Here is a 13,709-nt window from a genome sequence, read left to right on the forward strand (position 1 = left end):
TTTTGCCAGAACTTTATTCTGCCCAAAAGCACTGTGCAGGCATGTTGCCCTCTGCTTCCATGGCTACATGCTGGGCAGTAGTTAGGCAGTTACCACTGGCAAATGGAAATGCATGAATAAATCAGTAGTGTCCCCCAGTGAGGGTTCATCTTTGGCCACTTGCTGTGCTGGGCTGAAGTCTATGACTGTACCCAGGTAGATGAAAGTACAAAGGGATCTCTCTTTGGTAGCTGGCCAGTGTACTGGCCTTAGAAATGTTTGGGCTGAAAACTAAGCTCTTGATGCATCTGACAGTGCAATAATTAACTGGAGGAAGTATTTTTACATAATGCTGACTGATAAAAGAAGGAGCAGGATCCAGGAACACTTATAAGACATCAAGGAGGGAGAGACTCTCACAGGGCACCCTTCTAGCAGGTTAGGAAAGCAGTGATATTGTCTTAGTCTTTTAAGCAGACAACACACACTGCATGTGGGAGTGGGAGCAGGTCTCACAGCTACAGTTTTACTTCATCCCTTTTCCACCATTTTCCCCAACTAAAAGTCAGCAGGCAGAAGGCTGGCTGTAGGGACGCTGGTTTTGACCTTCTCATGCACCAGGTAGGTGCTGTGGCGTGGGGTACAGAGAGAAGGGTTCCTTGGGACAAGCAGGGACCTGCTGTGAGACAAAGTCATGGTGTGGCTATTGGTCTCCTCCAGCCTCTCAGAGCTTGCTTACAAGCAGTAAATGCTTGGTGCAGCTTTTCAGCCTCCTGGGCCTGTTGGTCTGCTAATAGTAATACTCTTCTGTGCTCCCTGGAGATGGAGGAGGTTGCTTGCAGGCACGCAGCAAACCATTCAGTCCTGGTACAGGGTGTTTTGTTTGTTGGTGCTTTAACCAGGGTGAGGATCTGTTTACCAATGCCTTTCCATCACCATAAGTACCATTGTTCCATTTAAAGAAAAACTCACACAAAACTGAGCAAGAGCCTTTCTCTTTTATGAAGATATGCACAATAGGATCAGCAACAGCTCTAGGTTTTAGGAGCTTGTTGCTGGAAATCCCATTAACTGGAAATTCCAGCCCATTGGTTCTTCAGCCTGACCTGGAGTAGGTTGTTAGGACCCCTGTGCCCCTGCGTTCAAGACTCCTGTTTCAAGTAGTGTTGCTTGACCTTGGCCATATAGTCATGCTACTTCCAAAGTCTCTGATGCTCTTTTGTAGTCCAGAACTATTGTTTCCTCACAAGAATGAAGAGGGGAGATCATTAGGAATAGTGGTTTGACAGTTTTCTGAATTCTTAAGTGCTATCTGTTTTGGGGCAATGTGTGCTGGAAATCTTTCCTTTCATAGTCTTAATCTGTCACCTAGAATTTCTGGTTTTATGTTTTTTTGGCTGGAGAAAGTATAATCTTTTATGTGTTGGTGTTGATGGCTGTGCTTCTTATGCCCCCAAACTGCACAGCACATTTATCCTCAGCCTAATACTCTCATGAATGCAAGAGCAAGCCTTTCTGCTGGGTAAAAAGAACCAACAGCCTGAGTATCTGTTTCATAGTCCTCTCCATATGTATGGGGAACAGGGTTAACAAACTAACCTTTCTTCCAGAGGCTAATTGGATTTCACACAGTTTGGAAGCACCACTAATTCACCAGATATATTAAATTCAGCTTTAACATTCCTATTGGGTAGCTTGGCTATTGACCTTCCCCCCCCCCCCTTGCTTTCTTTTTTTCCCTCTTTTCTTTTCTTTTCTTTTCTTTTCTTTTCTTTTCTTTTCTTTTCTTTTCTTTTCTTTTCTTTTCTTTTCTTTTCTTTTCTTTTCTTTTCTTTTCTTTTCTTTTCTTTTCTTTTCTTTTCTTTTCTTTTCTTTTCTTTTCTTTTCTTTTCTTTTCTTTTCTTTTCTATTTTCTTCTTTTTTTTCTTTTTTCTTTTCCGCTGCCCTGCCCTTCCCTTCCCTTCCCTTCCCTCCCCTCCCCTCCCCTCCCTTCTTTTTTCTTTTCTTTTCTCCTTTCTTTTCTCTTTTCTCCTTTCTTTTATTTTCCTTTTTTCTTTTCTATTCTACTCTATTTCAAATGTATCCAATACTTAACCAAATAGGCACCTTGTGCTGCAGCCCTTTTGAGGACAGTGTTTCTTCATGCATGAAGTCTGACAAGCTGCTGTGCACATACATGCGTGAATATTTCTTATTCCACTTAAACAACCACCACAGATGCTTATTACAGAAATAATGCATATTGGTCAGAAACTGGTGTCCCTACTCTGGTTTAGTTGCATTATAACAGAATAGTCCAAGTGGACATAAAGCACTCATGATCAACCTACTGTAGTTATACAGTCTAATTAAGAGGATCTACATTTTTCATCAATAAAAAGGTGCAAAAATTCCCTCTGGCATGAAATAAAATGATGCTTGATCATAATGACTTGCCCAGAGTTTTTTCTTCTGAAGGTGAGAAAGGAAGAAAAAAAATCTCTCCAGAAGAGTGGAATTTGATTGTTTAAATCAAACTATGTAGGCTTAAATGTAAGCCATGGCTCTCCACGAATGCAAGTTGGTGTCTCCGAATAACGTTTTAAAGAATGGAAATCTTACTGCATGTTTTGATTGAGAGGTCAAATTATGGGCCCTGAAACGTAGGTGGTAGAGATGATTTTTCCAACCCTTCATAACGGCTCACTGCAAATGCAGTAGTTGAGGGGACAGCACGACCATGGTCTTGCCAGGTTTCCACATGGATATTTGATAGCACGGGAGAGCAGAGATGGGAGAGCAGAGGAGAGTCCCCTTCCCTCACTGCTGAGTAGCTCAGAGAAGGTCTCCCCAAAGTGTAACTGCACACACCTCTGTGGCGTGGGCTGGGCATGCAGGAGCGCTCCTGCTCCATTTTTGACTGCCAACATCTCTGCTTTTTCTGCTCATCTTTTTATTGCTTATCCATTTTCAGTAGTGTTTTTTCATAAAAGCGGATAAGTAATTCTCTTTCTGTGAATGCAAATGTGGAATCTATTGAGTGGGTGTGTGCATACTTTAAAGAAATAATTGAATCCAAACATCTCTTCTTTTTAAATGCAGGAAACCAAAACCTAATAAAATGTAAATCAATTCAGTGTCTGCTTTGGGCTTGCAGTCTTCAGACTGTTAAAAAAAAGTATGTATTAAGTGCTGTGCATTCCAATATCAACAACTTTATTTTCCATCATGTCCCCTTAACCCTTTAAGTCTTCTGAAATATTTCTCTTTCTGGACATGTGGTGAAGAGCTTCTCAGAGAAGAGAAAGCAGTTCATTTAAAGTCTGCTCCGCATGTTCATTAACTGCCAGTATTCACTCTGGTGCATGACCTTGCTAAATCTTCCTGTGGACAAATCTGCATGTGTTTGGTTTCTGTACCATGCTTTATCGATTGCGAACACCCAACTGATTAATTGTAAAGCACAGTTGCCTTTGTGTTTTAGGACTTTGGCTTCTCAGAACTGAAATAAACATACCACTGCCAATTTGATTTTGGGTACAGGTGATGGGGCATAAATACGTCCATCAGATTTCTGGTTTGAGTTAAAACAGAATTTAAAAAGATTTTAATTACATTCTCAGCTCACTTAACTCTCAGTGCCTGTTTAGCTGCTGGTCTGACTTCCTTAGCTCCATCTAGCATCTGGAAGAAAAAGGACATGGCCAGGCACCTAAAATACATTAATTGTCTTTAGCTGACAGATGGTCAGGTGTGTTCAATTTTATAGCAGTTATCAAAGGAACCTAGAAAATAAGAGTATGTCTCGATTCAGTTCTGCTCATGATAGGCTTTTTGTGTATACGGCATGCAAATTGTCTTCTATGGTCTTTTTGGCCTTAAAGGAAGATGTTTCTGAAGACAGCTTTTCCCCTGTTCTGAGCTCTGGAAGCTGACATGCTGAAGAAGTATGATGTTTTAAAGAAAGCATCTTTGAGCATAACCGTTAGATATGCAGAAGCTTAGGGAACAGTTTGAAGCTACCTATGTACTCTTACTGATTTCTGTTCTGCTATACAAAGTCTTACAGTGGCGGGACATTACAGAGGGAACAGTTATCGTCGTTATGACTAAGGGGGATTGGAGCATGGGAAGAAGCCTTGCACTAGCCCTCACTTACCCTAAGACTTGCAGGGAGTCAAGCAGTTGGTTAAAGATGACAGCCCCCCAAGGTGGGAGATGTTCGGGCCCCAGGTCAAACCTGTGGTGGTATTATCCTAAATCTCCTTTGCCAGACCTCTGCTGGACTTTTTGGCAGAGGTATTTCGTCTTACCATGACAAGAGGAAGAGCTGGGAAGCCTGGAAGCAGGACTGTGTAGGTAAACCGCTGTTCTGAATGATTGCTAGCTGTACTGCCTGGCCGTTGTTCAGCCTTGCCTGGGTCAGCTAACAATAGGAACCTGTGATAAAGGCATTTCTCAGAAAGGTGAAAAAGGCAGTTCAGTTAACCCTCCTGGTGATGTATTCCTCTTCAGAGACATGCTCTGTCATCTTCTTAGCAAACAGTGATGGCCCGTCCAGGCTACCAGAGGCCTCCTGCTCGAGTGGCAGCCACAGGAGCTGCTGGGCTGGATCAGTGGTGGAAGCTGCGGAGCTCGATCCAGCAGTGAAAGCAACCCAAATGTGGCTGGGGCCGTGTTACTGCTGCGACGATGTTTGTACTTGCAGAGAGTGGCAGCAAGGGCAACCCGTTAGCTAGCTGTGCAGACACAGCGGACTGCCTTCTGCACGTTATGGGATGGAGCAAAGGGAGACGGTTCATCATAACTCCCTTTTAAGAAGTGTTCTGCACAGGTAGGTGATTCAGGCTAAGGCTTAATTCTTCAGGCTTTTGATTTCTAATTCTTTAAAATTATATAGTTTATTAAGGAAATACAGTTTTTAAATACTGCTGCTGCCTCCTGGAGGATGGTAGAAACAGCCAGTTACTCACAGCTGTGCAGGTATATATCCTGCATATTTACTGCTCCTTTCCCAGGTGAGCTCCCAATATCTGTAGCATCACAAATATTTCAGCAAATTGTGATCTAGCAAATGTGATTCAGCAAATCACATCTAGAGAGATGCATGAGGCAAGCTCCATTTTGTCAAAATCCTGAAAAATGCTTAGGTCTACAACTACTGAATTAAAATGAATAGGAAGGCTCAGCATCTCTCAGAAGGCTGTATCTTTCTTCTCTGCAATTAAAATTGCTGCAGCAGATGCTAATGGACTGTCACTGCAGAGATCACCTCTTGGAAATCCTAGCTATATTGTCCTCTCAGGGAAGGTTTTTACTAATATAAGCAAAGAAGGATTTCATTTAATGAGAAAAGAAACCACGCCTAATGAAAACCTAAGGAATTGCAAAGAGTTTTGTACTCCCTAAAATCTCTGTTAATCTCTACCAATTTCTATTTCTTCTGTAATTATATATTACAAGTTTTTTTTAAAAAAATCAAACCTTGACACAAAGAAAAATGTTAGCATCAAATCTATTAGAAATAATTACTTTGTAAGAAATAAATTTGTGCCTCATCAACTGGAGTGTGAAGATTTAACTTCCTTCATTGGAATTGTTTAAGCTACAGGAATTGGAGAGAAAACATTTCATGCAGTATGATCCTTTTAAAGTCAATATTGTCTTTTTAATCCTGAATTTCAAATTAAATATTATCCTCCTTTAAACAACGGCATGCACATATATCTTGGAAATCAATGCTATTTACCCTGTCTGCTGTAATTATATACACCAGTTTAAGTTCTCTTATAAATAAAAAAGCTTGTAGACTTAAAATGGAAAAAGGCAAAATCTTACTGATTGGAGGGTTTATGGTGTCATTGCTAAGGGTGCATGATACTAGTCACCAACAAAATCAGCATTTTCAGGTAGCAGCATAGGTCCTTGCACTAGCAGGCTACTGGTGGCCTTTGTCTTGTGCTTTAATAAACTCGTGGCTAAGAGCAAAATGCAGCATTTGAAACCAATGATTGTCAGGTTATCAGCTGGGGCAAATTTTGGTTGATGTGAGCTTTCAGGGCTTTCACGGTGTTCAGACTAATTATTGGATATAATTAGAATAGTAGATTAAAGGAAGTACTTTCAAAACACTCTAGACTGCTTGTGGGGAGACCTGTTATGTTTTTTAATTTTACTGAGAAAACATGAGAAAAAAGACTTTTAAAGAATGGACATAAGAAGACTTACAAGGTTATCCAGGACTCACTAAAACCCCCCTAAAATAATTAATGCAGGGTAGAGGTTTGCCTTGCTTGTCAAGAACAACCCTGAAATGTTTCGTACTGGCTGCTAAGGTCTCAAAGCAGCTATCCCAGCAGAAGTCCATGGTCCTGCTTCCCACCTTGTATCCTCTTTAGCTTCATGTCGTTCAGTGATGAGCAGTATCTAGGGCTTTCTCCTGGTGTTCTTCTTTTTCTACACACCACTTAGGCAAGCAGGCTCTCATGCTGTGAGACCCAGCACTTAAGTCACGTGTTTTCACAAAGTTTACTCCAGTGTCTTTATGTAGACAGCAATACATATGGGGCATGTCTCAGGGACACACAGTAATAATCAAGGACTTAAGTTTAATAAACAAAAAGGAAATAGAAAATACCACACACATGGTGAGCATAAGCAACATAACTAAAGCCTCCTAACATGTGACACCTGTTATTTTCTGAATTTTGCAGTGTTTTGCACTATTTAATGAGAGTGAGGTTGGCTTCTGGCTGTCTTTTCTACCATTTAATGGTGAGTTCTTAACAGTGCAAGTTACAGCAGGAAACCAAAGGGTAACACATCAAGCAAACGCAGAAGTTATTGTTTCCTGAATACTAGGAGCTCAACAAGTAGATATCTAATTAATTTACAAGCCTCCAGTACTCATCCAGCCAGCTGTTCATAATTATAAAATACACATAATAACCTGCTATCTGGAGGGACAAGAATGCAGCAAAGTGAATTGCGAGTATCTCTGCTTGACATGTAAGCAGGTTTCTACCCTTGTGCATGCTGGTGTTTCCCGTCGATCTGAGGGCTTTCTTGGTTGCCTGGACTTTCTTTTTGCTTGTGGTTGTTGTGGGGAGTTCAAGGACAAAATACACACTTCAACTTATGACCTGGAGGCAATAAAAGCGCCTGTGGGCTCTTTCTGATTTCATCTAAAAGGCTGGGAAATTTGTTGAACCCTTATGCTGTGCTCTAGCTTTGCGCTGTGTTTAACTGGGCAGCAGTTTCTGTGCTGAAGGGGTGAGCTAAGCAACGCAGGAGCCTTTTCCATGTACTTAGCATTCAGATGGGAACTTGTGTATTGAGCCAAACCCAATTATTTGCAAATGAATCGGTGCCATGCATCCTCAGGGGGAGGACTGTAATACCAAGTGCTGGTTTGAAATGTCATCTCTTTTCTGTGGGAGAATTCTCTATAGGTAACATGTTAACTATTTTCAACCTAATTTTAGGCAAACAGAAACTGGTATTCACTGAAGTTTGCAAAGAGAATTCTACCTTTGATTGAAGCCATAGATTTCAGCTTGCTCCAGTTTGAAAGTCATGCTGATGTGAAAAAGCAAGCTTTTCACTAATGCTTGGCATCATAACCAGAGCTGGCACTCCTAGGCAGTGCTTTAATTATACATTACATTAACCAGTATGAAATACTGAGCCTTATTAAGATAGCCAAATGCCTTCTTTATAGTTGATTTATTAGAGCTTGAAATTAACTTTTCACAGTCCAGCTCTAAGAGATCAGTAGATATGGAAATTCAGCTCTGTCTACAGTAAGTTTCCCCAGGGTTATCTCCAGTGCTCTCTCCAGTCCCTTGCAATGCATCCACCCTCTGCAAAGACCCCAGTGCCCTGACATGCCAAAACATTGGCCATCAGCATCAGCCTCATACATCCATGATAAATGTCAGTGCCAATCTTGCAGTTCCTTGGAATAGTCTCCTGAAAAAACGGAACTTTACAAACGCCACATTTATGCTGGGCTGCACCAGGCTGGCTGATGCTGGGGATGTTCCCTCTGGTGTGTTCACAGGTGAGCATTTTTGCTCCTCCTGACACCGTACTTAGTGTCTGGCTGGGATGTCAGGAGCTCAGGCTGAAGTTCTGGGCAAAGTCAGTTGTATAGGTGTGCTGTGGTGCCCCTCTGGCCCTTGGAGGCAGGTGCTGTGCTGAACACTTGCCTCTTGAACAGCTACACAAAGGCTTTGAAGTTGAGACTTCCACCATTTTCTCAGTAGTGTTTTTCTCCTCTTCAGAAAAACAGCGTTACTTTCTACTTCATATGAGTTTTAAAAGCATTTTCTGAGGATGGAAGAGCACCTATCAGCTTGCCAGGAGCCTGAATAAAAGGCATTTTTGTACAAGAGATTAATGACAAGTCTGGGTGTTTACGGATCTCTCCAAAGAGCTATGCTGTGCCCGTTTTCCACTAGTCATTGCACCGAGAAGATTCAGATCAACTTTAAGTCCATGGATATAACACAATAGCATTATCTTGAGTTACTGCATGATTACTGCTGGTTTCAGTGGAGTTACCACTGGCATAGTTATCTTGCTGTTGCTGTGTGATCACATTAATTATTTCATTGGTAACTGTGACTTACCACAACTGCAACCGTGTAAAGATCTAAATGGCTCATTGTTCACACCACAGCACCTAGAAAAGCAGATGCTGAACCAGATTCTGTAGGGTGGGCAGCTCTGCAGCCAGGAACGGTGCTTTAGCATCCCATGTCTGGTGGAAAAGCAGGGAGAAGGAGACACATCTGGAATTTAAATGATGCTTGGGTGGGAAAGGTGTCCAATGATACTTTGGGTCTCTCCCTCAATGGCGCAGATAAACCTTTTGGCTTTAATACCTATCATCAAAATTGCCTGCTCAGGAAAAGTCACATTTCTGCACCTGTGCCCAGTAGCTCTTTGCATTCTTAGTGGTTCTTTGAGTTTTTAGGCTCTGTTAGTACTGAGATACTCATCAGCATGGGCAGTGGTGTCACAGCCTTGCCTGCCAACGTGGCATGGGGGGCACTTCTGATGCTTATTTTAGAAGTAGCTCAGGAATGCCTGTGTCATTCATTAAGGTAATTAATGTATTCTTTCAACTCCTGAATGGATTGGAAATGCCATATCTCACAGAATTTGCAAGGTAGTTGGGCTTTGGTTTGGTTTTGGGTTTTTTTTAGTGTTTTTATTTAAAATTACACGTTTACACTTGACTTTCCCAGAGAAGTTGTGTTGTGCACCAGACTTACAGGGGGTAGGACTGAATTACCCTGGGACAGGGGGAACAGCAGAGAGGCAGCTCCCTCCTGTTTAAATTAAAACTAAGCCACATCAGAATGTTGCCAATTAAAACTAAAATGAATGACTTTGCTCTCTCTGTAGGTGACCTGTCTCCACGATTTCTTTGGGGATGATGATGTGTTTATTGCCTGTGGTCCAGAAAAATTCCGCTATGCACAGGATGACTTTTCTCTGGATGAAAGCGGTAACATCAAACACACACTGCTTGTGTTTTTATTTGTTTTCTATTCAGTTGCTTGTATCAGATAACAATGCTGCATGCTTTTGTTCTGTTTTTAAAACCTAGCACACGGAATTTCACATCCTTCTGTGATACTTGTACAGTCAGTGGATATTATAATCAGGCAAATACTGACTGAGGTAGCCCAAGTCAGAATAGATGGATTTCTACACCATTTGACATTTACTGCAAAAGCTGCTCATGTATATCCTCTCAATTTCATCCAGTTGCAGTCAGAAAGATACATTTATCTTAAGAACTAAACAGTAGAAGGACTTTTGTCCTTACATACACACGTGAATATTAAAAAATGCACTGTTAAAAGAAAAATCACTCCCTCCACGGCTTGCTTCTGCTGATTCAAAAAGCAGGGCAGTAATTCCCTCTTTAGAGGGAGGACTGGGACAGCACCATTATTTGTCCCTGTTGCAACTGCAGGCACAGATCTGTAATAATGTGAGTCTCTATGATCAATTAAGCCATAAAATCTTTTATTTCACAGAATATGCAGAGCTTGCTTGTAGCTATTACCACCTACCCTACCTGGCAACTGTATATACCAACAGTGCAGGCTGTCTGCTGGTGCCAGTGAGTGCAGCAACAGTAAATTAATGTAACTTTTGCCATTTAAATTAGAAGAAAATGTGGTCTCCAAACATTCAGGCTCATTTCCCAAAGCTCTAGGTATCCTGTATAAGGAACAGGAGCCCCATGCTGTCTTATATGCTAGAAACTAGCTTGGCATTGAAAAGCAAAGAGGACTTTTGCTGTATACCAGGAAGTTAAGCAGACTAATCTTCAAATACTATATTTTTATGAATGCTTTGCAAGCCTGATTTTATTTGAGGCTGTTACTTATGACCTGTGTACTCCAGATGAACCCATTTGGTGGTCTTGGGTAATTCAAAGAAGGTTTCCAAGGTCCAGCTGGAACTTTGCAGGCAGAGAATAAAGCCTGTGTCAGGCTGGGGAAGCAATATGTAACCCGAGTTTCATAATTTTTTTTCACACTCAGCAGTTGAGTCAGCTCCATGGGGAGTTCCACACTGTAAAACAGTTTGGATGCAGTCCTAGCAGAACAACTTGATGGGAAGCCCAGCTTTCTGACTACACTCCTGGTTATTACTGATTTTTCCAGCTTGGAGTTCTCTAGCAAAAATATGCCAAGCCTGCTGTTGGGAAGGCACCGAGTAACTGCAGCTCTCAGTGGTATTTTTAGGGGAGCAGGGGTGCCCTGCACCTCTCAAGAAGCAGATGAAGAGCTATTACCCAGCAAAGTTTTCCCATTATACACCCATCATCTTCCCTTGTTATGAGTCAGATACTGCAAGGAGAACTGTTAGCTCTGAGGTCTTGCAGATAAATGTCACTTTTTAAAATCTCCTCTGTCACGGAGTACTTTTTCTTGCCTGTTTGGATAACATGAGCTTCAATTGCTGGTTATTAAGTTCACTCTGGCAGGACATCAGGAAACAAAATGAGAAATAACTAAGAGAGGATTATGTCATCTTTTTCCCCCGATTGCCCACCACAGCTTCTGCCCTGTAATCCCTTGTGCTGAGCACCTTTCAAATGATGTTGCTGTGTCTCATTCTTAATCACTAGTTTCAGCATCAGCCCATGGAAATGTCATGCTCCCCGTGGCATCTAGAGACGTGTTTCCAGTAACTTCAGCACAGTCAGGTTTCCACCCTTGGAACCTTGTTTCAGGATGCTCAGTGATTGCCTTTGGAGTACTGACACTTGCCCACTGCTGAGCTGGAGGAATTCCTCGGAGTCAGCCTTTCTGTGCTGGAAAATGCAAAGCTGAGTTTCTTTTCAAGGAATTACTCCCCTGGGAAGAAAATAAATTTGAAAGCTTTTAAGACACAATATAAAGTAGTTTTCCTTTTTAGGTTTATTTTTTAGGGAGTAATTCAGGTGACCAGATATAGATGTCTGACACCCTTTGAAGCCCCCCTTGGGTTCTGAGAGATACCCATGTGATACAGGATTGACAGATATCACACGGGGGCACCAGCAGACCCACTCTGCTCTGGGGAGGCTGTACTCTAGTGTATCTCACATAGCATTTTGTGCCTATGGGCAGATGAATCATGATCAAGATTCAAATATTGCACTGTTTTTATGTAAGACCATTGAAAAATAATATTTCTCCAGTGACAGAAGATGAGTTTTCTCTGTGTTTTGGCTTGGCAGGTTAACGCCATGAGCAGTTTTGCATACTCTCCCCAGTGGCTATTTCACAGTGTCTCATCAAACACTATATTCTTTAGTATTGAGGATAGTCTACCTTCCATACCCCCCCTCCAAGTCATTACTGCTCTTCAAGTATGGAAAATCAGGGCTGTGCCACTGCTGGAGCCCTACAAGCTTTTCTGTGGCATCACCTGTGAGAAGTCAAGTGGCTTTGGAAAAAACCCACAACTATTTATATCACTGATTTATAGTTTCCAAAACTAATTTACCAGGAGAGAGTATAAACTCATTGTAGGTTTAATTATCACCATGCAGTATCCCTGGAGCACAGGGCATCCTCTCTTCATATTCTTGTACTGCATGACCCAACAGCAAACTCTCTTGCAAACCATCTGGAAGAAGAAGAGACTGACTCTTGGGTGTTCTAGAATGAGGAAAGCCTGGGGAAAAAATTAAGGCAATTACAATTTCATAGATATACTGATATATAAATAAATAACACATCCATTTAGGTCAGACAACTTGTTTTCGGTTGACCAATTCTTTATCCGCTATGTGCTGCTTTAGTTGATTCCCATTAGGGAATCCAGTCAAGGGAGCCCTCGGAGCCCTCAGCCCAGCCCATGCATGCTGAGCTGAACTTACCCACAAAAATATCTGTATGAGGAACACCTAATTCACGCCTGTAAAAAAGACCTACTTTTCACACTTTGGCGAGGACGATTTGTTGTAGGAGATAAAGTGAGGCCAGTTAGCATTTGACAAAAAGGAAATCCCCTTTTAATTGCTGCCTTCTTAACTGAGTTAATAACTTGAGGGGTGGAAAGTGCATTTTCTGTTAGCTCCCAATGTAAATAAACCCTGGTTTTGAAGATCTGGCATGCCTGAAATCCAGGGACACACAGAGGTTTGTCAGCATTTCAGTTCCCTTCTGCAGGACACTGTAGATCATCTTTACATTTTCCACTCTTCCTGGCCTATTTATTTTTTAAGAAAACACAGTTGGGCTTCTCATCTGCTCATGTTTTCAAGTACATAAATCTACCAGACTGGTTTATACAAACCTTTCTGAAAGGCATGAGTAGCCAGCGCAGAGGACATATTTTGTAAAACCACTTTGTCATCTTTGCTTTCTGCATCTGAAAAGTTGCAGCTTGTTGAAACCACAGAAGAGGTTGATTCAGGCTGGGTGGAAGCCTCCTGGGGCAAATGGCCCATCTGCCACTCGGAGGACTTTACATCGTGCCATGAGCTGTTTGCTGGCTTTCTGCACCTGCATAAATTGGGCTCCTCATACTAGGTCTTCATGGAAGGGTAACAGCAAATTAACTCTTTTTTTGGGCCTGATTATTCCTTTGATCAGTGTTGATCATTTTCATTGTGCTGACTAGTTGGTGAGAACCAAGGCAAGGGGAAGGGCAGAAAACCTTGGGTGGGACACAGGTATGAAGATGGACCCTGCTAGGGAGCCAGCCTGATCTTGACGTGCACTGTCTCAGTACCTCCTCTGGAGGCGTAAAGCTGTTCTTCTTTTTGCCCTCCCCCAAAAAAAGTCTCCTTTCTGCTCTGGAGAAAATGTGAAGATATCAGCTTTTCCTTTGGAATTGATGTTTTCTGCAGCGCTTTGGAGACGAAGCCCTAAGCTGCCCGTGGGTGTTTCATAGCTGGTGCCCGCGGGCAGCAGGAGTAGGCAGGGACATAACCACGGCCGCTGTCTGTTCCCTTAGAGTGCCGGGTGATGAAAGGGAGCCCTGCGGCTGCCACGGGCAGTAAGTCATCTCCTACCCCTCAGAAGAGCTCAGCAAAGAGTCCAGCCCCCATGCGCCGGAGCAAGTCTCCAGCCGATTCAGGTAACCATCAAGATGGTGAGTGATTGTTTTCTGGTCTCTGAATATTAACTGTGCTCAAGAGAAAACCACATTGTGTGTCTTTGGATACAGTGACCTCGGGTGCTTGCATATGAAACTTTGGCATCTTTCAAAAAGAAGGAACTGGTGCT

At 42.2% G+C, this 13,709-nt stretch overlaps 1 protein-coding gene across 2 annotated transcripts in view; it reads left to right on the top strand.

The window, feature by feature from the left end:
- Positions 1 to 13,709, top strand: part of DCX (doublecortin) — an 85,264-nt gene that overhangs the window by 47,178 nt on the left and 24,377 nt on the right. The window contains exons 4-5 of one of the 2 annotated variants that reach the window (XM_040614621.1): positions 9,373 to 9,475; positions 13,438 to 13,575. In XM_040614621.1, the coding sequence (XP_040470555.1) occupies positions 9,373 to 9,475; positions 13,438 to 13,575 (241 nt within the window). The remainder of the gene's footprint in view (positions 1 to 9,372; positions 9,476 to 13,437; positions 13,576 to 13,709) is intronic. The other variant, XM_040614622.1, reaches the window with a different exon arrangement.

Source organism: Falco naumanni, chromosome 14 (genome assembly GCF_017639655.2).
Source record: "Falco naumanni isolate bFalNau1 chromosome 14, bFalNau1.pat, whole genome shotgun sequence".
In the NCBI taxonomy this organism is placed as follows: domain Eukaryota; kingdom Metazoa; phylum Chordata; class Aves; order Falconiformes; family Falconidae; genus Falco; species Falco naumanni.